The sequence below is a fragment of the Mastigoproctus giganteus genome, chromosome 1 (assembly GCF_048544385.1).
Source record: "Mastigoproctus giganteus isolate SK-2022 chromosome 1, ASM4854438v1, whole genome shotgun sequence".
NCBI classification, from domain to species: Eukaryota; Metazoa; Arthropoda; class Arachnida; order Uropygi; family Thelyphonidae; genus Mastigoproctus; species Mastigoproctus giganteus.
In genome coordinates this window covers 263,855,796-263,883,147 of record NC_143575.1, presented here as the reverse complement: position 1 = coordinate 263,883,147, position 27,352 = coordinate 263,855,796, and the positions used below count along the sequence as shown (strand labels likewise).

At 39.4% G+C, this 27,352-nt stretch overlaps 1 protein-coding gene across 1 annotated transcript in view; it reads right to left on the bottom strand.

Moving 5' to 3' along the window:
* The window catches only part of msn (serine/threonine-protein kinase msn), a 555,676-nt gene that overhangs the window by 141,215 nt on the left and 387,109 nt on the right, over positions 1 to 27,352 (bottom strand). The window contains 1 exon segment of the mRNA XM_090377310.1: positions 5,161 to 5,397. Within this exon segment, the coding sequence (XP_090233436.1) occupies positions 5,161 to 5,397 (237 nt within the window).

Sequence of the window (27,352 nt, the reverse complement as noted above, 5' to 3'; positions counted from 1 at the left end):
TCTTTCGCACCACAGAGCACAGGCAGGGTTACCATGACAAGCTGTTTGTGAGTGGCTGTATTTTTGGCATTTTAAACACCTCAGTGGGTTTGGAATATAAATCCTCACTGCACAGTTTAAGTACCATGCCTTGATGGAACTTGGAGGCCGTGGGGTGTTAAACGTTAGGATGAGAACTTGGGTAGGGACGAGATTCCCATCCTTTTGCACTGATATTCTTTTGACAGCCGTCACTCCTTGTTCTTTCAATTCAGAGCAGATCTCTGATTCAGAGACATGAAGAAGGTCCCACTCTGAAATGACACCTCGTGAAGAGTTCAAAGTTTTGTGGGGGGTTACGGTGATAGGTATTCCCCCTATTGATGTGGCTTTCAGGATTTTTTCCGCCTATTTCATATTTATAGCTTCGACCAAAAGGTTGCTAGAAACGCAGTTGTTTTACAGATTGGGTGATCCTGCCAACCCTTCTAATCCTTTCTGAATAAAGAAGGGTGACATCTTCCAAATTGACTGCTCTCTGGTCGAATGGAGAATGAGGAAGAGCAGTGTCGCTGATGGTGGTGGTGTAAAAAAGGTGCAGAAAACACCTTTGTAAAAAGAGCCAGTTCTGGCTCTTTTTACAAAGGTGTTTTCTGCGTTATCATCTCGATTAGGTAGGGGCCTTGTTGAGGCCCCAGAAGAAATAGGAATTAAATTACTCATATGAGTAAGATAAAAATTTCAGATGCCCTAAATATCTGAAATTTCTCACCCACCACGGAGCCCTATGAGGAGATGCCCACTCGTGAACTAGCAGGTACTGCGTACACGAATGGGATGCCAAGTTCATTTAGGAGCACCTTACCCACGTTTCCAATAAGCCTTGATCCCATCCCAGGACGAAAGGGAGGAAGACTTATTGGAACGCAGTTGACCCAAGCAGTAAGAACCACCCACCGATTGATCCCAATCGGGCCGGTCTGAGACCACCCGTCTTGTCGAAGCAGGGGCCAAAGTGGTGAATCACGGCTGGGGCCCCTCAACCACCAGGATCCCCCTTTCCGAGTTTCCATGGGTTGCGGTGCACAACTGCACACGCCGGATTCCAATGATGTAACCCTGGAACCAAGATATGGGTGTTGGATCCCAATGATGCTAATCTGGAAGACCAACAGCATCACTGGAAGGTCCCCTCACCACGTACAGGTGCCCACGTCGAGGGGCAAAAACATGGGGAAAGCCATTTTTTGACATGCGTTTTAGAATCACCTCTGATGTCTTTACAATTTCTTCTGATGAGTGGAAACTTTTTTCTTACAGCTTCTTTAACTTGGGGGGGGGGAATGTAGGGTGCAAGATCAGAGCTGTAAGGCAGATGAGGAACGTGGTTAACATTAATGCTGACTAAGTACTTTATGACAGCATGAGCAATCCCCCTGTGTGCAGTTGTGGTCATTTGCAATGAATGTGATCCCAATGTGTGCAGTATTGTGTACCGAACTGTACTGCAGGATTGTATGACATGACACGTGCCAGCAAACCATTCCTAGAATAAAAAGGAGATGACTATAACCATTCCTGCAGAATGCTATGACTTCCTTTTTTTCAGTGTAGGCAATGACTTACCTTTGCTGTTATGTCATTGTCAAACAGAGCTTTGCTGCTACATCATTGGCAAATAGAGCTTTGTTGCTTACTCTCTAGGTCGAAATGATGAATTCAAGTCTCATCCACCATTATCACCTTGTGCAAAACCTCACTATCTTCAGTAATCATCCATTGCAGCTCCTGATAAATTCCCATACAAACTTGATGTTGCTCATGTGTAAGTAGTCTTGTAACACAACATTCACAAACATGTCACATGCAAATAGTCATGGAGAACACTGTGCAAGCTTCCTACTGATATTCTCAACATCTCTGCCAGTTGCCTTACTGTTATATGATGATCTCTCACGATTACAGAAGTAGTGTTTATGGTTTCTGTGGTAACAGCGGTGGTTGGAGCTACCGGACCTTCACTGATTTTTGTGATTGAGTCACTTCCACCTTTAAACATTACTGCAAGCCATCTGCGAAATGGAAGCATAGATTAACAATAAGTTTGTTTTAATATTTCATATGCTTCAGCTGATGTTTCTTGAGATGGAAACAAAATTTGTGAGCAGCATACTATTCTTCATGTGTCACATCCATTGTTAAGTAGGCAAAATTGAACAGGCATAAACTTGACTGACTGCCAAGGTCACACTGTGTGCATGAGTCAACTGTACAGTTGCTGTGTGATGCAGCTTGGATTGGTCTTAAATTCCACAACTCAGCTGCAAACAGCAAAGCATTATGGTTGTTTATGAAAAATTATGATCATTCTTTATTGAACAGCCCTCATATTTAGTATTAGTAGTGGAAAATGATGCAAGAAAGTAAGCTTAAAGAGCATCAGCTTACAAAAAAAAAAAAAAAAAAATTTTCCATTTCACCTATCCATTACCTCCAATAGTCTTGTCTATTTATCCTTGAATTTATTACAGCTATCCATTTCCAGAACAGAACGAAGTTTGTTCCAGCAATCAATCACCTGCTGACTAAAGGAAAAAGCCTTAAACACCTCAATCAGATCACCTCGCAGGTGCCTAGTCTCCAGATGCTGCAATTTGAAGAACTGAAGCCTTTCTTGATAACAGCACCCCATTGTTCCCCACACCAATCTTCTCTGTTGTCCTTCTTAGTACACTTTCTAGCTCTACATCCTTCATAAAATGAGTTCTCCAGACTTGCATGCAGTACTCAAGATGTGGCTTGACCACTGCCTTATACAACGGGATAATTACCTCTTTATCTCAGCTAGCAATAATCCTATATATATCTGACAAAACCCCATGTGCTGTCTCCTGGTAGCACTTCTCATCTCACTGAACAATTACCCCGCAGGTCTTTGTCATTTTCCATTACCCTGAGTGTAGTGCCACACAGTTCATATGTTAATATGAATTACTGCTACCCATTGCAGTACCTTGCATTTGAGCTTTTAAATCATTTTGCCATTTAAGCTTGTTTTAGCTATTTTAAGTTCCAAACTTAGCTTTCGTTGAGATTTTTACAAACTTCTTTCAACATCCACTTTCTTTCTTTTACAAGTTTTATGTCCCCTATGTGTTGTTTTATGAGATTCTTCCTGTGTTCATGTATGGGGACCACACCTAAAAAAGGGATGATCACATCGAACTTCTTGAAAGGGTCCAGAGAAGGGTAACTTGGCTCGTGAGATCAGCAAAAGGATGTACTTATGAGGAAAGACTTCAAATATGTAGCTTGGAAACTAGGCACCTTAGAAGTGACTTGATTGAGTGTTTAAGGCTCTGAGAGGCAATAGTATGAATGAGGATGAAATTCTCAAGGTTATATATGATTCTAGAACTAGGGGCAATCATTTCAAGTTACAGGGAGAGATGTTTAGACTGGATTGCAAGGAAGTTTTATTTTAGCCAATGAGTTATAAATTACTGGAAGAAGTAACTTACATAGGTGGTAGAGGCTGACAGTTTAGGGAAATTCAAAGGTCAGCTGGATAGTTACCTACACGTGGAGGGAAATGTATAGATTGTCTATTTCCTTTTCTCTTATTATTATTTATTTTATCTATCTATACATTAAAAAAGTTTTCCTCCTAGTGATATTTATTCAAGCCAATGTGAGAAGAGGGCGAAGGAATTACATCACTATAAATGCAATTAATTATTGACAACTGCCTCCATAACATTCACCAACCTCATGCACGTGATTCTCTGTTTAACAACACTTGATGTTCCATGGTAATGTTTTTTGTATATTAATGAATATTGTATATTTGTTCAAATAGTTTAGTAATTTGTAAATATTTGTATAGTTTGTAAATATTTCAGTTAACTATTTCAGTCCTGCTCTTTCGGATGCAACAATATTCCTCATGTATTATGGGAACCCGAAGCAAAAGGTCTTTTCCTAAGTGACCTATGTAAACACAGGTAAATAATTATATAATGATATTGGCTGAAGCCCAGTATACACCAGAACATATTTCGATGAAAGCAAGGAAGATGGTGATAACTGACAGGTAAAGGCACCTCCCTTTTCTGATTGTTTTGTGTTGTCAAGGAGGGGGATTAGCTTAGGTAGGGTGTTTATCCTTCCATCCCACTGTTTAAAAATGGGAAAACGAGTTCCCGATTTAAAAACAGTGGCAAATGTGGGGAAAAACATCCCAGGCATAAAAACATCCTAGGATAGTGGGCAGGGAAAGAAGTGGCATCTGCCAATCACTGCTTTGTTCCTGTCTGTTTGCCGAAATATGGTAGTCCCAATTGTCAATCACTACTTTCCCACCATTTTGCTGGACGCCAACACTGTTCTTGGGTTTTTACTGTGATATTTTATTCGACCTTGAGAATGCCGCGCACTACAAATGCACAGGTAAATAATTACATAGGTCATTTCCTGATTAGATATCGACCAGTGCATTTCAACAGGTGTGTCTTTTATGTAGAAAAGATTTGACTTACTCTGTATACCTCTACATTTTACGTAGCAAAGTGTGCATGGGGAAGGGCGAGCAAAGCCCCCTAGTTATTATTATTTTTTTTTTGGTTGGTGCAGCTTAAGCCTTAGGCTTTCTTGCACCATATGGCCTTTGGAATGCATTTAGTTTTGGTAGACTGCACTTTGTTTCCATTTCAAACTTCACAATTTGCTGTATGGTCTTAGTTTTGTCCAAAAATCTTGAACTGCTGTGCATCTTCTGTAGCATTTTGATATTTTGCATACATATACCTCTTTACAATTTCAATCCTCTCTTTAATTCTAAGGCTCAATTGGCATGTTTTCTTTTTTCAAATTATTCTGAAACAATAAAATACAGATTATAAAGATTTTTTCAAATAACTTATACATCAGCAGTTATTCAAAATAGCTTCCTTAGTTATGGACTACCCTGCATAAAGGAAATTAAATATTAAATATGAACAGAAACACAGAACAAAAAAAATAAAAAAATAAAAATTGCGCAAAAAGTTTAATTGATGGCCACTAACTAAAACTAAGCCAGTCCTACAAATTTCACATTCAAAAGTGGTTTGTGCTTGGAGTAATCTAGAAAAATTAATACTGAACCAAACTTACATCTTTAGAAGCCAATAGACTACTCACCTCTTCAGATGTAGACTTATCTTGAGGCCTTTGGATGAGTATTTGTTGAGAAGAGTGCTGGGGCAAGAGATCTGGCAGAACTCCACTTGACCGTGGAGCAAGCATGCCAATGTTTGCAGGCGAACTCTGAGAAGGCTCCATTCTTTGTATGTGAGGCCTACCCACACCTTCTGCAGGAGAAGGCGTGTGGTGGTCTGACCGGTCTCGTTCTCTATCATTCTGTGGATACAGATTCAGCTTTAAAAAAATTATAAGAAATGCATATGTTTAAAACAGTAAACAGATTTTAATTAAATTTACTCTTACTTAGAACTGAAAATAACAGCCACTACTTTGTTCCTTCATAATACATGGGAGAAGGGTATTCAAAATAGAATTTTCTTCCCATAAAGTTGGCAACCTAAAAATTATGGCTTTTGCCTGTACTTAAATTCCTCCCCTGCTTCAAGTAACTTTTGCGCTATACTGAAAAGGTAACTAACAATAATATTAACTATTAAAAACAAATGAATTTAATCAGAAATAATGAAAACAGCAAAGGCAATAGTAAAGTTAACATTATTTCTCAAATGAAGAATTCAGATTTTGTCTCACTCACGTATCTGAGGTTAATATTTAAATGTTTCCACTTATATTTTTAATATTGTTAAATTGAAAAATGTTGCATTAAAATCAGCCAAAAACAATGGTCTCACAACAATTTAAATTATTTAAATTATATCCTATGATTAAATGTCCCCACTAAATGTGAATTCATTTAGTGGTGTGTTTTTATAGGCTCAAATAAAAGCATTAGGCAGGGAGCACCTACATATACTAATCACATTGCCTGCATATATATTTTAAAATGGAAGATTTTAGTTCATAATTTAATTGTATTTGAAATGTTTGGAGAATTTTCGTAATTCATGTTTTCTATACCACAATCTAAATGTTTATGCAAGCCACTTGATTTTCCTTTACAGCTTAAAACCCTTTTTACATAAAGCTTTGATTGCATCATCTTTCCCTATATCAACATATTTCGAACATCCAATTCACTTTTGTTACTAGCTTCGATAATGCAATTAAGGGTTCAGTAAACAAATAATGTATGCACAAAGAATTGCCAAAATGATTCAAGAAAAATGGCAGTTTATTTTTGATATGTCAGAGAAAATTAAAAAAAATCTGTATTCCTGGGAAGTTTCATATATTCTTGAGAATCATGAAAGTAAAGTATTCCATATTTTTCCCAGGAATCAGCAATTCCTCATTCCCAATTCATTACTACCAATATTTCCAAGGAATTCTACTAATTTCATAATATTGTGTTTAACTTGTGCTAATGGTTTCTGCACTGTTATATCTTTCATAATAATTGAATATTTAGTGATGACTAGTCAAGGACATTTTGTATGTCCCCCCCCCTTGTACTCTCTCAGACATGTAAAAATAAATAAAAGTCATCCAAGTAGTTCAATTAACCTGATCCTTTAATGTATTGCCTGACAATGAATTCAAATCAATCAATAAGACATTAAAATCACCCATAATGAGACATTTGTCTTTCTTTGCCCAATCAAGTTACGTAAAGAGACTAATTATATTTCTACAATCATTAAGCCCATAGCACAACAACAAGGTTAAAAGAGTAGAGTTTACAATAAATGAAGAATTCAACCTTTAGTCATGTTTAGCATGACATGAGCTTTAACCATGGTCAAAGAGTATGCTATTGCACTTGTACTTGGCTATATATGATTATCAACAGTAGAGCATCAAACAACTCAACACCATACCAATTTTGCATCTACCTAGGCTTGATCAGACTCTGGTAAAAAAAAATCGACTGGTTTCAATCCACTTTTTATAAGAACCATATCTTCCCTCCCCCCCCCACAATCTCACCGAAAAACAATAAAACTCCTCTTCGCCAAAGAACTGGGGGTATTTGTACAGTCAGATGTGAAGTTTTCTTAGCAGTGCAAACAGGCTACCAGGACAGCTCATGGAGTTTTCTCAATGATATACAGGAATCTTACTAGCAGGGAAAAGGAGATGATTACCTCATTATATAAGGCAATGGTCAGGCCACAGCACAAGTACTGCCTACACCACATACAGGTCTGACACCTCATTTTAGTTAGGATGTAGAGCTGCTGGAACAAGTACAAAAGAAGTAAAAAGAAGTACAGTGGAAGAAAGGAGTGCGCTTACCAAAAAAATACCATTTTGGCAAATTTCAGCATCTGGAGACTAGTCACCTGCAAGATCTGTTGAGGTGTTTAAGGCTTTAAAAGGATTGAGCAAGTACTCAATACTGATGGGATTCATCCTCTTGCAGAGAATAATGGACACGAGGAGGCAAAAAGCAGTGGCAAATGATGCTATATAAGTTTGAATACTTGCATCATTTGCCAGCATTAATGCTAAGTTCAAAATGGCACCATGCCTCAGTTAGCTCTAAAATGTCAACTTCAGAAGAATTTACCATCAGCTGAATTGCTTCATAATAAGCTAGTCGGTAATTTTTCTATTACAAGTGCCATCGTTTCATAGCTATTAAGAAATATACATGTTCAGGGTATTCTGCAATTAGTGAAATAACTAATGTGAAGAAGCGAGTTGACAAAGTTTTACTGTAATATCAGAAAAGCAGCTTCAGAGATTCAAGTAATGGCAAAAGACAGCTTGTTGTGATGCTATGGGAAGAATACAGATGTTCAAATGGCTTTTCAGGTTCAAAAGTGGTTAAACACTGGCTGAAGGTGGAAGCAGCAGTAGTGGTGGCAATGATGCAAACAAGCAAGCTTATATAGCATCAGCAAAAAAAAGAACCCTACACACATTACTCATCCATACCCTCTAAGAATTTGTCTAGTTCTTACATGAATTTAGCATTAGTAGAGGCATATGATACAAGAAAGCAAGCAGATGGTCTGCAAGAGTAACTCATGTAAGAGGTGTCTTGTCAATGATATACAGGTAACCCCCGCTTAACACTGATAATTCGTTCTGGAAAAACAGAGCACTAAGTGAATCCACGCTAAGCGAGCACCACATTCACATAAGGTAACATATGTATTTGTGAGTTGCGGTCGGTGCCATAGGATATTTCCTAATCAATAATAAACGGTAGTGAAAAGATGCACGAAAGTCCGTCAAAATATTTAATATTCAAGTATTTGTACATATAAAATATTCTGCATTACATATGTATATAATTATGTGGTAACTACTTACATGTAAAAATTAAACATAAAATTCCAATTAAAATCATGAATTTAATTGATCTAAATTGATTTAATTTAATTGATAAATTTAATCATGAAAAATGTGTCAATTTTGGGTTGAACTTTGGCCCTCTTCCAAATAAACTAAAAGGGGTATTAATTTTAAATTCCCCGCAGCGATACCACCCAACAATAAAGTCAACCGCTCCTTTGCCGCTTTGAAACCTGGCATGTTTTTTTTCTTCTTTCAATATGAAACTTCTTTTAGGCATTCATTTCCACAAAAGTCCTGCTTTATCTATGTTAAAAACTTGTTGAGAAGTATAACACATAATACCCCTCTTCAATAATTTTAACAAGTTCTTTTTTGAAAGTTTCGGCTCCTTGTTCTGCACTTGCGGCTTCTCCCTGGATTTTAAATCTATTCAACCAGCTCTTACTAGTTTTAAATGGTTCCACATTTTTTTTTAGGTGAGTTTTCTTCAGATCATATTGGCTAATCTCTCTCTCTCTCTCTCTCTCTCTCTCTCTCTCTCTCTCTCTCTCTCTCTCTCTCTCTCTATAATATTTAACTTAACTGAATACTGCATTGCATATTATCTTCAATAAAATTAGTTAAAGTCTTTCCATTTCAATCCTAATAGTCAGCCTAGCCCTAGTTGCTTGCAGTGGAACAGCTATCTTTCCCGCTGCTAAAATTAATTCCTTATTTTTTTTTTATAATTGTTCTTAAAGTTAAATTTGCAAGTCCTAAATTATGGCACACATCCGTTTGCCTTTGACTGGAATCGATTCGCTTCAAAATGTCTAATTTAATTTTCAGTCTTCGTATTGCGCCCAGACGTTGCTTTTTCATTCTTATCGGCCATTATTAACTCGTCGAAATTGTAACTGCGTTGGTTGCATTAATTACAATACAATGTTCAAGTAAACTGTCCATTATGCACAATGTCTAATGCTGTACTGCGTGATGACTAGACTTCGGATAAATGCACAATAACGCAAATATTACAAGCAATATACTTGATCATTTTTTAAAATGTTGATCTCGGAACTACATAACAAGTCACTGTACCACAATTAAATTTGTGTGCGGGAAAATTTCACTGAGCGTGGGAAAATTTCTCAAGTCGGCGTGGGAAATGTTTTAATGCTGTTTTGCTATTCATTTTCAAGCTATCGACTCCATCAAATGAAACGATTTCATTAAATATGCCAAAAATGCAATCTGTAAAAGAGCGTTATATGGATCTGTGACAGCGTTATAGTCAGATACGGGTTATAATATATGAACAGTGTTATAGCGAATCAGCATAAAGCGAACCGCATTATAATGGGGGCCTGCTGTGCAGGAATTTTTCTAGCAGTGATAAGGAGGTGACTATCCCCTTGTATAAGGCAATGGTCAGGCCACACCTGAGTACTGTATACAGGTCTGGAGGCCTCATTTTAAGACTGATGTAGAGCTGTTGAAACGAATACAGAGAAGAGCAACAAGATTAGTGAATGGAACAAAGAGTTGCTCTAACGAAGAAAGGCTTTGCAAATTAGAGTCTGGAGACTAGGCACCTGCAAGGTGATCTGATTGAGGCGTACAAAGCCTTGAATGGTTTGAGCATGCTCAATGCTGATGGGATTCTTCCTCTTGCTTAGAATAATTGCCTGAGAGGGCATAAATTCAAATTGAGGAAAGACCATTGTAGGATAGATGTGTGGAAGTTTGCCTTTAGCCAGAGGGTGGTTGATTGCCGGAACAAGCTTCCATCTGTCGTTTTACAAGTTGATAGCTTAAACAGTTTAAAGGCAGAACTAGACAAACATTTGGAGCGAGTGTATAGGTGAAATGAGAAGTGTGTGTGTGTGTGTGTGTGTGTGTGTGTGTGTGTGTGTGTGTGTGTGTGTGTGTTTTCCTTTTTCTTTCTGGGCTGATGCTATATAAGCTTGCTTTCTTGCATCATGTCCCCTTGCTAATGCTAAAGCTGCAAATGATATCAGAAGTCACCACCTCATCAAAGAAAAGAAACAAGAAACAGGTGGTCCCAAAGTCTGAATGAGAGACCAGATCTCAGACTGACCCCAACAAGGCCCAACTTGCTACAAAGTCAGTGGAAGAGGTTTGATTCCTTGATCCTGCCCTGCCAGAAGGAGCAGTCCCAGACAAATTCTGTTTCTCCGAACTGAGCTTGAAAACTTGCTGAAGGAACAGAACAACCGAATTACTACAAGGCTACGAGCAGTTATTATGTCCCGATGAAAACTATTCTCCTCAAGTCTCAGTATTGAGTCTGAAAAGGCCAATGCTAAATTTTAAGCGTTCCTTCAAGGCGGGGAAAACAAAATGCCATAACGCTCCCCGACCTATTCTGAACCATTGAGTCAAATGCCTCCCGGCCAGAAGGTAGAGACAAACTGCCACCGAGAAAGACATTACTCCTCAAACCACACTTAGTGGTGTTCAAGCTCACGACACTGGACACACACAAATCAAGTAAAGATATTAACAAAGCTGTGATGGACTCTCTCACAGAAGATCTAAAAAGAACAAGAATAAATTCCATGAAGAAAACCAGAAACGGGAGTGATAATTGAAACTGTGACTAGCGATGATGCTAAACGCATCTTAGAAAATGCCACGAAAAAGCTCAGACACCAAGGCAGAAGGGCCCATCCATCATGGTGTATGACATGGAAAAGGACAACGTCAACCACCATTATAGAGGAGCTCTACAGATGAAACCTGCAGCAAGACCTACCAGAGATTGATGCAGCCACAGTGGTAAGGGCAAAATATCAGACAAAATGCAGGAATGGTAGGTCCTAGAGGGTGGTCACAGACATTCTCTCAGATATGTCAGACAAGCTGTACTTACTACCTGGGAGTTTAAAACGCTGATGGAACTGATATTCGGGTGACAATCAAGTCAAGTGGACCCAATTTCAGCGAAGTCCGGATGGTCTGTGACAGCCAAATCCTCTGCTTGCACCTTCACGATGGTGGGACTGTTACTAATCCTGGGTATAACCTCCATGCACAAGAACACGGTGGATGACCACCCAGTTGTGAACCAACGGAAGCAGGGGTCGAGGTGTGGCACCTACACCACATGGAGGAATGCCGCCCCTCTATGTTACCAGGCAGTACTAGGTGGTAGATAAACCTCATCAACAGGTGCAACACCACCACTTTGCTTATTGGAGACTTCAAGAGGCAGAACCCATGTTTAGTCTCCAGAGCTAAGTTCCGGTCAACCCTTCCCCCATCTCTTCCATCATGCTGTATGATTGTTGACTTTTGAGGTTATGATGAACATCATGGCGAGATCCAATCTTCCTTACATTTAGATGGTACAGCTCTAAAACGGTGTTCGCAGGCCGGCCGCTAGTTAGTACACTGGACTGAACCTATTGGTAAACCTCTAGGAGGCTTCTAAATCAGCTAGTGTATAATCTTGCTACCTCTACTCTGCCAGATAGTGGCTGGGGAGTCCGCGAGCAGTGTGTATGCGGGGAGGAGGGGGCATTGTCGAGACCACACTATGTCAAGGATCTGGGTATATTCTTACGGTGTGTACGCCATATCCAAAAGTTCCATTACTTCTTAAAGCATGTCACACCCACCTTTTCTTACTATCGAATACAAAATGAATTGTCAAATTAATAGAGTAAGCTTATCTGCGAAAAGATTTAAACCTCCCAAACACTTCCTAATTCATCTCACAAATATACGTAGACTCAATTCTAATCCCAACGATGGGATTAGAATTCAGTTCTAATCCCAGAAAAGATGTTCATTTCCACTTGCAGTCTGCCAAATCCCATGTACTTTTTCTGACAGAATCTCAGTCATCAGTTGATTCAAATACTGCTCATCTCTGTTGCCCAAATTATTCGCTGTATGATTCCTTTTGCCTCAAAGGTTGTACTTGTGCATATGTCCGTTCTGATATACTCTGTCAGAGACTTTGTAATCTCTTCTTTTTGATCCTCTCTGGCCTAAAATCTCTAGCTCATGGTTTCAAATTCATCTGTTATCTCTACCATTCTCCCAACTCCACTAATCGCTTGGAGCTCTTTGACTTCTTCTCTTTGCAACTTAACTTCCTCTCTTTGCAACTTTACTTTCTCCAGTTCAACTTTCCTAACAGTGAGATAATTTTCCTTGGTGATTTTAATGTCCACAACTCCAGCTGGCTTCTGTTTTCTAGTCACACTGATGCAGCTAGTCGAGATGCTGAGGCTTTTGCAATTACTAATGACCTTGCATAGATTGTTCATTTACCTACAAGAATACCAGATAATCCTAACCATTCAGCCAACACACTTGATCTTTTTCTCACAAACAACCCTTCTAAGTACACAGTCGAAGTAGGAGGTCCTTTAGGCACCTCAGATCACAACTTAGTGATTGTCTCTTCTCCAATGGAGCCTTTATCCCATGGCTATTCCCAACTCATATTGTTTGGCATTACAAAATGGGATGACCTGCGAGATTTCTTTTCTTCTTTTCCTTGGTCGGATTACTGTTTCAAAACTTCTGATGTCAACGTTTGTCTTGCAGGAATGGAATCCTTTATTCCCCACTCCACTTTAAAATCTCGTCCTTTATCTAAACCTTGGTTTTCCAATAAATATGCTAAGGCTGTTCAAAAGAAGAACATTGCATATCGTAATTGGCTTGTTTCTAATTCTTCAGTTTCATTTTATGCATACTCCAAAGCTCGCAACAATTGTAAAGCTGTTATTAATCAGTCCTAACTAGAGTTTGAATGGGCTAGGAGTAGAAAACTTGCTTCTTGCCCTAATGGTAGCTGAGCATTCTGGTCTCTTGCCAACGCTATTGGCCGCAACTTTTGCCCATCTCTGCTCCCACCTCTGTCCAAACCAAATGGTTCTGTTGTAACTTCAGCCAAGGATAAAGCTGACCTGCTAGCATCCCATTTTCCTTCCAACTCATGTATTAATGATCTTGGTAAAACACCTCCCATCATTACCAACAAGCTCCATTCAAAGCCTTCTTCGGTCTTCCGTCAAAAGGATGTCAGAAGGATTTTGACGAATCTTGATGCTACGAAAGCTCCAGGTCCCGATGGTATGTCTCCACTTGTTCTCAAAACCTGCGCTCCTGAACTTACTCCTGTTCTTTGCTGCCTTTTTTTCACTTTCTTATTCCAAAGGTGTTTTTCCTTGTGCTTGGAAATTTGCTCATATCCAGGCAGTTCCTAAAAAGGTGACAAATCTCTCCTATCTAATTATTGTCCCATTGCAATTACTTCTACTCTTTCTAAAGTAAGGGAGAAATCAATTAACCGCCAAATTTTAAACTACCTAGAAACCTTCTGTCTGATCAGCGATCATCAGTATGGATTCCATCAGTGTCGATCCACAGGTGATAATTCTGGCTTATGTTACCCATTTATGGACTAATTCAATGGAAAAGTTCGGTGAAACACAAGCAGTTGCTCCTGACATCCCAAACGCTTTCGATCGTGTTTGGCATAAAGGTCTTCTAAATAAGCTTCCATCTTATGGTTTACCAACTGTTTTTTGTAATTGGCTATCCAGTTTTCTCTCTGATCGCTCACTGAGGGTGATGGTAGATGGCGCACTGTCTTCTAACTTTTCCACTAATGCCGGTGTCCCCCAAGGTTCACTTCTTTCCCCCAGTCTTTTCCTCTTTTATATTAATGACCTTCTTCCATTGACTGGAAATCCTATCCATAGTTTTGCCGATGATAGCACATTGCATTCCACTTTCCATTTTGAAAAGACTTGCCCTGCTCAATCAGCTTCAACTTCTTGAAAATCTGCTACCAATTCCTTAAATGCAGTTCTTCAGGTAATTCTCCAGTGGGGCAAAGACAACTTAGTTGATATCAATCCTTCTAAAACTCAGTCTTGTGTTATATCTCACAAAAAGGATTCTTCTGCTCCTATGCTTATCTTTGGTGTCACTCTGATTTCTAGGCAAAATGATATATCTCTTTTGAGGATTACCCTGACTTCTAATCTCTCTTGGCACAAGCACGTTACAAATATTGTTTCCTCTGCATCTAAAAAAAAACTTGGTTTTCTCTTTCACTCTAGGTGTTACTTTTCTTCCAAACAGCTGCTCACTCTGTATAATTTGCAAATCCGCCCTGCCATGGAATATTGTTCCCACATCTGGGGTGGTGTCCCCAAAACCTCTCTCAAGTTTCTTGATTCCATTCAGACGAGGGCAGTTAGGTTAATGATTCTTCTCTAACAGAGTCTCTATACTCACTATCTCATAGATGTACTGTTTCTGCTGCATGTGTTTTCTACAGATACTTCTATGGGCACTGTTCTTCTGAATTGGCTTCTGTAATTCCCGCTCTCCCTTTCAAAACAGTCCAAACACGTGCCGCCACCAGCCAACATCCATTTACTGTCCAACTTCAAATTCAGAAAACCAATTTTTCATCTTCCTCATTTATTCATTGAATTGCAGCTTTCGGGAAAAATCTTCCTTCATACGTATTTTCTGAAAATTACTGTCTACAAAAGTTCAAGTCCAATGTTAACAAATATCTTCTTTCATCTTCTCAACCACCAACCCAAGCATGGTACTAAGTACTACAGGTTATAATACCTCTCGTGTTTGGGGTTTACATAAAAAAAAAAAAAAATGGTTGCGCCATAAATTGGGTGAGTTAACTAACCCCAGACACTTGGAGAATCATTACGAGGCATCTCCGAATATACATAAACTGGGGAGCACATCGATACAGGTAGCACGCAAAGGTCCCAAAGTGCTTCCGCCGCTGCTGACTTGGTCATACAATGCATACGTGTTCTCAAACTGTAACATGCGGCCCCTGCGAGGAGAAGGGACATAGTTTCAACTCCTGCCCAAACAAGGATAAAAACCCAGTTTGTGTAAACCGCAGAGACCTGAAGATGCCGCATACACACTCCCTTCATGATAGAAACTGTTCCACTTACCTGAAAGCCAAGAGTATCCACCATGAAAGAATCAATTATGGGAACTCTGAATAAAGGATATAACAACAAGTCTAAAATTTATGCAAATAGCCACCCAAAGGGCATATGCAGTCGCAGGCCAAACCATAAAAAAGGCAGAAGAAGAAAACTGCAATATTCTACTAATTCAGGAACCCTACACAGATGCAAATAAAGTCTCGGGATATCCCTTAAGGTGCAGAATTGTACAGGTAGACGGTGTAACCCCCTGAGCAGCCACCACTGTGTGGAACCCAGACCTAACAATCACCAAAATCACTCTCCTTTGATCACCTTGGGCTACCTGCGCCCACATTGTGTTGTCTGTGGAAGAGATGTTCCTCATCTCCTTCTATTGTCATCTGGGAGAGGCCATAATACCAGCAACTCAATACCTCAACCAAGCACTAACCGAGCTCCCAACAGAAAGAAAATACCCATCTCAGCCGGCATAAACTGTCATTCTTCCCCTTTGGTTCAGCCACCACAGAAGTGCAGGGGGTCCAGGAACAGAGCATGCTTGGAAGAATACATCACTGCCAGTGGACTAATAGTCCTGAATTGCTCCAACAACTTACCAATTTTTGCCTTCCTCTTAGAGGCAACATGGATGTGACATTAGCTACCAGGTCACTCGTCAATTACATCATGGACTGGGTGGTTCAAGAGGAATGGACCACATCAGACCACCGTGCAATTTCCTTAACCATTCTGCGAGCCCTGCAGCAGCCACTGATAGTCAACTTCAAGCAGCACAGGTTCGCAGTGGATTGTGCCAGATGGGATCAGTTCAAAGAGCAAATCATAACAAATATGCAGAACCTACACCAGGATGGTACAAGAAATCCTGATGCTCACCAGCATGCAGTGATCAAAGAGATTATAAATGAGGCCAATCAAGCCATAAAAAAGAATAACCTGAAACAGGGAGAAGCGCCATGGTGGTGAAGAGAGTTAGATGCTCTATGCAACCAAGTGCAAAGGAGAAGATGAGCCTTCCAGCAGGCAAGGTGTACAGGGCCCCCTCAGGATGTTGAAGCACTTAAGCAGCAATACCAAGACAAAAGAAATGTCTACACTGCAATGATCAGGCAGTAGAAGAAGCTGTCCTGGAAGCATCTTGTCTCCTCTGTGAGAAAACAGGATCCACGGGGCACCACGTACTGGATTACAATGAATAAGATGCCACGGGGCGAGGACATCCCAAGGACATATGACCACCAACTGAAAAAAACACGGTTGGCACCATTTTGGATGCCATATTCACTGCCCCAAAATACCCCTGAACAGGAAAAACTCTGCCACGACAATGATGAGTACAGCATTGTCACTGCAGAGTTTTGCCCTTCACAACACCGGACTTGTCCCTAGCCAGCAGCAAACTGAAAAATACGAAAATACCTGGAGAAGACATGATTGAACCCGAGATTGCAAAAAAGTAGTAGAGTTTGCTCCAGACCTTTTACTTCACCTCTATAATCACAGTTTGGCAACAGGACTGTTCCCAACAGATTGGAAGAAAGCTGTTAAGCTTCTAATAAAAAATCCCAGCAAACCACCGCACCTACTGCAGTCATGTCAATCCTCCGTCTTGCTCTCAGTGTTGAGTGAGGTCTTTGAGCAACTCCTCTGAGAAGTATTACAACTTGGCACAACTTCTGGCACCAAACCAATATGGTTTCAGGGCACAAAGAAGCACAACCAAAGCACTAGTAAACATTGCTCTGGCACCTCAAAACCTCAGAGCAAATATTTGCTGCTTATCTCAGTTGATTTCAGGGGCATTTGATATCCTTTGGTGGCCGAGCATCCTCGCACGGCTGAGGAGGGTGGAACTGTCCCAAAACCTATATTCTTGCATCAAAATCTACCTCTCTCAAAAAGAAGAGTTGTTGTTAAGACACCCTTTGCCAAACTTGAACGACAAATACATAGTGGTTGCTCGTGGGGATCTACACTGTGCTGGATGAATTTCTGGCCATGGATCAGGGGTATGTCTGAGCGCAGGCCTTTGCAGATGATCTCACCTTGCTCATAGCTGGAAACTCTAGGGCGCAGATTGAAACTGCTACCAACAACGCCCTGACTGTTCTGCAACACTGGACCAAGCTACATCGTCTGTCACCAAGCTATCAACCAATAAAAACTCAAACCATCTTGCTAAAAGGGAAGGGCACCTTGCCCTAAAGAGACCCTACTAATCAAAATACAGGACAAAACCATTAAACTAATGACTAAGCTAAAATAGCTGGGCATCACCCTGGACAGAAACCACACATTCCTACCACACCCAAAAAATCTACAGAAGAAAATGAAAATATATGCAGCAATGATAAATAGAGTGGCAAGAAAAGACTGGGGGCTGAAGAGGTTGCTCTCATACAAAGCTGTAATCATCCCTGCGGTGATTTATGCCTCTGGAGTCTGGTACAAAGCCACGACTGTGGTAAATTCTAGAAAGCTTCTCACCATCCAACGACCGGCGCTACTCACCATGACAAGAGCTTGCCACAGTCTCCACCCCCCGCACTACAAGTGATGACACGAAGCCTGCCCCTTGACCTGGAGGTGGTTCCAGCTGGGATGAATATCCAGCTTGGCCGGAGCAAAAGCACCACATACAAAGAGTTCACCTCAAATCCTGCTAGCAACAGAACAAATTAAAAGCAGCAGCTTCTAGCTTCTCCACTGGATATGGCAACAATGCAGGTCCCAAACAAGGGGACAAATAACAAAAAAATTCATCCCTGAGATAAATACAGTCTACCTAATGCTACCAGCCTGATTTCCCCCAGGTCTTCAGTTACATATCTGATGACAGGACACGGTGCCATCAGAAGTAAACTGGCCACTTTCCGACTAGTGGACAACCTTCCTGTGTGCCTGCAGGTTCCCTGAGACCTGGGACCACATGGTGCACGAATGCCAACACTATGAGGACCTCAGATTAGTATTAATCACCAAGATTCAATTCATCCTGAGAAATAATGAACACCACTTCTGGAGGGTGCTGAGACTTACAGAGCCTTCTCAGACTTTTCCTAGGCCGTATATGCCAAGCGACAAACTTTACCACAACCACTATACCCCAACTAGGAAAGTGGTGAGATAAATGACAACAAAAGGAATTACCAACATAGGAGAAAGTGCAAACAACAAAACAACACAACCACACTAGGGGAAGAAAGAATTGGGACTCTAAGATCTTATCATCCCACAATTCAAGAAAACCTAAGCTCTCAATAAAGTGACCACCTTCTGCGACAAACAGGAAAACTGCAAGTTTGTGACCTCAAAACACCTAGAGAAACAGTGACCACAAACAGCTTCCTCTCAACCCTACAGTTGACTCAACCACAACTGACCACAAGAATTAGTGACAACAGGCACTGCACACTTGACTTAAACCAGAGATGAGACAAAAGGAAATTAATCCCAAGGAAAGAACAGTCATACTTGACCAAACACATGGAGGTGACAAACTGACCAGCACAACAAGAAAAGGACAACCAAGATATTGGAACAAAGACCAGGACTGTAGCTGATCGCTGCCTAAGCCATACGGTGACCAAGGGTGGACGCCTAGCCCAGCTTGCTTCCAACCCCTATTCCTGGCAGGGGGTAACATTTTGTCGCCTCCACCACCTGCCATCCAAACTTCCCTTTGGTGTGGCTTGGCCATGCCACACTGCCTAGCAGGGGTCATTTCTTCTATCAACCCCTTACTTCTACCCCCAGTCTTCAGCCTCCCCTCCCTCCCATTATTATCCTTCATCTAGCGTATAGCCCGACACGTCTAAATTTAATAACATCAAAATTTTGCCCGATCTATTTCGCCTTTTAACGCATCTCTAGCGTTCAACCCAAACCAGCGATTTCCTAACAGCAATCTCATTAAGCATTAATGTCAAACGCGTGAACATTTTTATATTTTTTCGTCCCAGCCACTGAAATCACAGGAAACTAGGTGACAGGACCTGCCAGAGCAACTTGTTGTAATACTGGACACACACGGCTAGCATCCATGTGGCAAGGTATGGGCAATGTTGGGGGTATTGGCCGCCAGGCCCACTGAGGAAAACCTGGCGGCCAATAAGATGGACAAACAATGGACACAACACATCACACCGCACAGACACAGCCCACACACTTTCAAGTCTCTAGCTTGACAGTGTACTGTCCTTGATACAGCAAACATAAGGGGAGATGGGAGAAATCCCAGGTGCCATCTGACACAAACGTACCCTATACCTTAGTGTAATACCACACAGTTGATAAGTTACTCTGGGGTTACTGCTACTCATATGCAACACTTTACATTTGTCAATGTTAAACTTCAGTTACCACCTCTCAGCCCATCTGTTCAACTTTCTAGATCCCTACTAGTTGAGTCAACTGTAGGGATCTAGAAAGTTGCAGTAGCACACTGTCATTAACAACCCTGCCAATATTCATATTGTCCACTCACACTCAACCATCCAATCTAATTCATCCCCTTCCTTCTACAGTTTACATAAGTAAAGAACTTTGCTGTTTTTCTTTGCATCGTTTTCCAAAGATTTCTTGTAATCTGAATTTGCCTGCCTAACTTCCCTTGTGACTTGATTACAGACCAGCTTATATCTACCATAGACCTCTGTGTGACCTGATAATTTATATGCATCCCATGCAATTTTCTTTTCTGTCACAAGTCTCATTAGTTCATCTGTCATCCCTTTAGGCCTAAAACTCAAACAATATTTCTTAATCTGTGTGAAAAGCCTAGTAGCTTCCATGATTAATTCCTTGAATGCTTTCCACTTAGAATTTGTTGGTCCCACTGTACAAAATTTAAACTGTCTGAGACCACTGTAGTCAGCTTTACAGAAGCAAAAACCCTTCCCTTTACCCCTGATGGTAATTATATCTTTAAGTAAATCCCACATCAGTACACTATGATCACTGCCACCTAGTGGGTCCTTTATCTGCAAATTCTTAATGCAAGAATAATCACTGCTGATAACCAGATCAACAGTATTACCCTCTGTAGTTGCCTCTCAAACACACTGCTAGAAAATCATCCAATAAATCCACAAAAGCCTTGCTAGTGTGTGAGTGACCAACCCACAAATCCCAGTCAATATCTGGGAAGTCAAAATCCTCCATTATAAAACAATCTGATTTACTGGCCCACTCTATTTCACTGTGCAGTTATTCATTATACCCATCAGAGTCATTAGGCCTATAAACACACTCCTACTCTCAATTTTACTTTCCTAGTGCTTACGTCACACAAAACTGACTCAACATTGCACTGTCCACCCAAGTCAAATGGATGCACATCTTTAGATTTTATTTATTTCTTAACTAACAGCATAACCTGACTGTACACATTGTACTCCCTAAATTCCAATTCTGCATTGCTTATATCTGTGTGACACCATGTCTCTGATATCCCAACAATATCTGCCTTTAATGTTTCGACCACCACCTCATATTCAACAAATTTATTAACTAAACTCCTAGAATTAGTAAACACACAAGTATACATGCACTTGTTCTTATTCTTAGCTACCCTAACACAGCCCACATGTTTACTTGTTCTGCCATGACTCCGAGCAGTCCTGGAAATCCTCAGCGACTTGTTTGCCAGACAGCTGCTCATTCCAATAGAAGCAGTGCAAGAATCACTTTAACCTCTGCCAGCAGCTACTGTTAATATATTAGTCCATGTATCCCCCAAACAAGCAGTTTTCTGACCCACCTAATACTGCCTCAATAGCATCAGCAAATATTCTTGCACCATTTCTATTTAAGTGAATCCCATCCCTGTAGAAGCAGTCTCTTCTGTTGACAAGCACAGACCATGCTGAGAAAAATTCTACCCCTTGAGCCTTGCACTATCTCTCCAGGGCCAAATTGATTGACAAGGCTATCATCATATACTCCCTACTATCGTGTCTTTAAGTAAATCCCACATCGGTACACTATGATCACTGCCACATAGTGGGTTCCTTATCTGCAAATTCTTAATGCAAGAATAATCACTGCTAATAACCAGATCAACAGTATTACCCTCTCTAGTTGCCTCTCAAACACACTGATAGAAAATCATCCAATAAATTGCAGACACTTTCAAATTCCACCCTAACTTGCGGCTTTTTTCCAACACTGACCTGTACTTGTTAAGTAATTCCATCGTTCTCCAACTCTTAATGTCCTTAGAGTCAACGTGTACAAAAATATCACCTTTTGTGCCCTTAAAAGATGATATCTGTTCTACAACATCAACTTTTGCCCCTGGCAAAGGCTGATGACATTGATTTATTCAAACTATCCGTTGATTTTTTTCAAATTATCCACTTACACAACACGTGGATGCCTGTTCCAACAGTCAACTACATGGTGGCTGAAGACAAACTTCCACACATTTATCCTGCAACCATCCTACAACTTTAATTCATGTCCAATCATACATGTAGTCTCAACAAGAGGATATTTGCCATCAATGATTAGCTTACTCAATCCATTTAAGGCCCTAAACACCTCAATCAGATCTCCCCACAAGATGCCTAGTCTCCAGATGCTGTGATTTGTAAAACTGAAGCTTCTAGGTAAGACCTCCCTTTTATTATCTTCACCAATCTGGTTGCCCTTTTCTGAAAAAATTCTAGCATTCAAGGAATTAATTGTGGATGCTACTAAAAGTTTCATACCTATTAAGAAATATTGTTCAAGGTTTAGGCCTAAATGGTTATCAAATGAACTAATGAGACTCGTGACAGAGAAGAATAATGCATGGGATGCATATAAATTATCAAGCGATTCAGAAGTCTATGGCAGATATAAGCTAGTCTGTAATCAGGTCACAAAGGAGGTTAGGCAGGTGAAGGCAGATTACAAGAAATCTTTGGCAAAAGATGTTAAGAAAAACAGCAAGGATTTATTTACTTATATAAACTCTAAAAGGAAGGGGATGAATCTGATTGGTCCACTTGATATTGATGGTTCAACTGTTGATGATCTTGCTCAGATAGCAAACAAACTGAATGAGTATTTTGCATCTACATTCACACATGAGGAGTTAAGGTTTGAAAGTGGCAGAAGGTTATCAAATTGTAGCAGGGTGCTTAATGATTTTGTAATAACTGAGAGCAAAGTAGAGGAGAAATTGTTGAAGTTAAACATAAGAAAGGCATCTGGGGTGGAGAGGATCTATCCAGTTATATTAAAGGAGGCAGCAAAGCAACTAAGCAAACCCTTAGCCATAATTATGAGAGCATTTTTGGACTCAGGGGTGGTCCCCACGGACTGGAGATGTGCAAATGTATCCCCAATGCACAAAGGGGGGATCGAAGGGTGACAAGTAATTACAGACCAGTTAGTTTAATTTCTGTTCCAGGTAAAATAATGGAGTCACTGGTTAAAGATGCATTGCAGGATCATCTAGACAAGACTGCAGCAATAATTCAGACACAGCATGGGTTTGTTAAGGGAAAGTCTTGTCTGACAAATTTGATAGGATATTATGATGCGGTTACAAAGGAACTGGATGGAAAAAATAATTTTGATATCATATATTTGGATTTCAGGAAAGATTTTGACACCGTTGCGCATGGAAGACTATTGCACAAATTGGAGCAGAATGGTATTAAGGGTAAGTTGCTACAATGGATAAAAGGATGGTTGAGTGGGAGAAGACAGAGGGTGGTAATCAATGGGTGCTGCTCTTCGTGGACTAATGTTATTAGTGGAGTCCCACAGGGTTCGGTGTTGGGTCCTCTGTTGTTTTGTATATTTATCAATGATATTGATGAAGGTATATCAGGCTTAGTGTCGAAGTTTGCAGATGATACAAAGGTTGGCAGAGTTGTTAAAGAACCTTGACAAATGCAAAGTACTGCATTTGGGTAGAAGTAACCCCAGAGAAATGTACCAACTATGTGGTACTACACTTAAGGTGGTAGAAAATGAAAAAGACCTGGGAGTAATTGTGCAGTCAGATATGAAGTTTTCTGAGCAATGCAGACAGGCTGCCAGGGCAGGTCATCGAGTTTTGTGATTGATATATAGGAATTTTGCTAGCAGGGAAAAGGAGGTGATTGTCCCTCTGTATAAGGCAATGGTCAGGCCACGCCATGAATACTGCGTACAGGTCTGGAGACCTAAATTTAAGAAGGATGTAGAGCTGTTGGAACGAGTACAGAGAAAGGCAACAAGAGTTTCACTTCTCTTCCATTGTTATGGACAAGTATAGAAACAGTTCCAGATACACATGGTCAGGTGTCCCCTTGATGAATTACCTGACCATGTATCAATATTTACTTTAGCTAACATAAGATTTCTGCTATCCTTGTTTCGACTTATAGCTAAATTTGCCCACCCATTTCTGATGATAGCTATCTCTCCTTTTATTTGTTTAATCATTTTGTATTATTCATTTTACATTACAGTTACCTCATCTCTAATTCGCTTTGCAATTCAGCCTATAATTTTCTTAATTTATCATAATATATAATAGGATATTCACATTATTTCTCTTTTTACAAACCTACAATACTTCCTATTTCTGCTATCCTCACCCTTTTAGTTTTTGGCCATTTGTATATTTTTTTCTTCCATGTCTGCACCTTTATCAGACCTATCAATTCCTACATACATATATAAACTTTTGCATCCTTTACTGCTGCTTTGCATGTTTTGGGGCAGCTGCCATTTCTTACTTATATTTTTATTTATTAACTGGTACTACATGTTTAAAATCATGATTATATATTACAATTCATATATAAATATAGATACATATATTAGATAAGTGTATGAGAAGGGGAGCTGACCTGTCAAGTGTAGTTCTAATGGAGCCTGGCAGCCAAAACCAAATGAAATTTTGGCTGTCGGCCCTTGATGACATAGTTAAAATCTTAGGATTTATAGCAGTAATTACTATTGGTATATGTTAATTTAATTTTATTTAATCTGCTTTCATTTTTTAGGCACTTTTAATTTTTTCCATTAAAACTACACTTGACAGGTCAGCATACACTTATCTAATCTACGTATCTATAATTCATTATGGCTGCTGGGTATTTCTGCTATCACTAGCAGCATCCTGGGTCCATAAACCAGCTCAATATATTAATTTTTCATTCATTTTTAACCGTTATGTTTTTTCACTACAACTTATTATTAATTTTATATATATGTAAATTTTGTTTCTAATACCATATTTTGATGTAATTCTATTTTGCCATGGCATTTACTTTGTTAGAAACAGAGGACACTATATTGTCATCTTGTCAGGCAATTCTGGTGATTGACACTTGAAAACGACGCCAAGATTGTGCAATATACAACAAATACTTATACAGTGTAATTTGGTTATAATGAGCATCAAGGGACCAACAAAATTTCCTCATTATAACTATTACTCACTATATCAGTGATGAGTTAAATCTACCATTTTTTTTTTTTTTTTTTTTTTTTTAATTCTCAACTTGATAAAAAGATAGATTCAAAAAACAAAAGAAATTAGAGAGAAAAAAATAATATTAGTATATACATACATATTATTTGTATTAATATGCTTGTATTCGGTTTTTAAATTTATCCAGCCAACCGTTGTTACATACAAAATCATCGCATCCAAATTGTTTAGCAAATTTTTCCACTTGGGCCTTCAAGATCTGACCATCTATTGAAAATACAGCAATGCTTCAATGTTTGCAAGCTTGTACTTTCTAACCCCCCCCTCCCCCAGTTATGTTCTTTTCCAGTGCTGATATGTAAATATGTTTATTCTTCCACAATGCCAATACTGTTGAAGAAGACAAACTTTTTACACACTTCATTTTTTGCACCACGTTCTAACTCATGAATAATCGACTTTTTCATAGACACTTTATTTTGTTAGTAGACATGTTTCCGAAGGAAAGGTTCATTTCTAACTGATTTTACTCTCAAATGACAGTAAAGTGATCTGCATACAAAGTTCTTAAAAGTCCCGTTTCCAAAATTCTTAGAAGTTCTGAAAAAAATTTACGGTTCAGTGAATACAAGACAATCTGTAAATAGGGTAATGCAATAAGCGGAACGGCAATGCACTATTGTATAATCCCGTCTCCAAAAAGACAAGGTCATAAATCGGCTGGTAATCTGATGTGGATAGTCATAAAAACTAAGTCGCCCTTTTCTTTTTGTCTATTCCAAGAACTGGGTTTTTTTTTGACTACCCGAGCAATTAAGAATGTTTGCATAGTTATCAAAATTGTGTACAGTATATCCATGTAGTACACTCATTATAACAGTGGGCGATTGTATGGAGATACGCGTAAATTAAAATCATTATGGCTTTTTGCTCATTACAGCCGCGATCTCGTCATTTCCATGCATGTCATAACCAAGTTCGACCGTACTTATACTTATTTAAGTTACAGTAATACCCCGAAGTTACGCGATAGGTGGGTCCGACGAAAATCGCGTAAGTCGAATTCGCGTAAGTCGGGGTACAACTTTGCACATAAATACATATAAATTTTGCTTAATTGGGACCAAGGACTAACAAAAACACTAGTTTAGAAGAAAAATATTAATAAAATTGCAGTTCTTTACATATTAATACAAAATATGTATTAAAAAAACAAATGACTTACGTAAAAACGTTATTTCGATGTCGATGGCTTCATAAAATCTAACAAATTCGTCTGACGACACAGCGCGTTCTTTTTTTCACGCAGAATTTCTTCGTAGCAAGCTAATAATTTTTTTATTCCTTGCTTTGTAGCTATAACGCGTTCTTCGTTGGAGTCTGTTTTCTAAAATTTTTAAGCCCTTTACAATTGAGCCCTTTTCAATTTTCAACCTGTCAAGTTTGCAATTGTCATGTGCTTTTCGCCGTTGCTTCATTTAGGCCTGTAGCACGTGCAATATCACATGGTCTTTCATTTCGCTCAAAGCGTTTCACAATTTCATATTTTTTCTCTATCGACAGAGGTGGACTGGCCATAAGCCTTACCGGGGAAACCCCGGTGGGCCAGTGTGATTTTGGCCATAAACCATAGTATGACGCCACTATAAATTTTCCCGGGTAAGAATTTTTGACCCAGTCCGCCTCTGTTTATCGATAATTGCTTTTCTTTTTCTCTCTGAATCTGCAGTGTCTTCACCAGGACGCTTCCTTTTCACACCTTTTAATTAAGTATTTTACTCATTTTTAGGGAATAAAGCACAATTACAAAACGAGGAGGCACGCTTGATACGCATAAACAAAGCTTCGCGCATGTAGCAACTGAATAAACAACACCATAAAGGCAGAGATACACTATTAACACCTCACATTTCTAGGGGTTACTACCATAAAACAATAAAAATCCAGTTGCGTTTCTGCTAGTGAAATCTGTTATAAACTGGTAGTAAACTCGATCTAATTGCATTTGCGATTATACCGATAGCTGGAATTGTGTTGCTTTTTACGTTATTATGGTGAAATGTGTTTCCCCTTCACTGATATAAAAAACATAAAAGCAGCAAAGTTGAATTTTGTTCATCTTTCGCTCTCATTCTCCACCGTCGCACCGTATATCGATAACATATGAAAAACGACCTTGAAGATAGTGGGCGGCAGCGTTGCCAAACGAAAAAAATCAAGAACCGCGTAACTCCGAGTTCGCGTAAGTCGGGGTAGCGTAAGTCGGGGTATTACTGTATTTCTTTTTTTATATGTATTCATTTTTTTTTTTTTTTTTTTTTTTTTATTCCCTATCCTTCTTTTCTCTGTTCTTTCACACTTTTTGCTTATCTCTACGAGTTTTATTTACGTACTTCTCTTATCTCTACTTCTTTTATTTACTTGATATATATATTGGTTAACAGGCTAAAGGAAAGTTGTGATAGGTTTGTGATGAGAATAAAAAGTGAGAAAACAAAGGTTATAAGATTGGGAAGAGAAAAGCATGAGTAAAATATTTGAATAGGAGGCTAGAGTATAGAACAGGTATATTTGGGAAACCTAATGGTGGAAG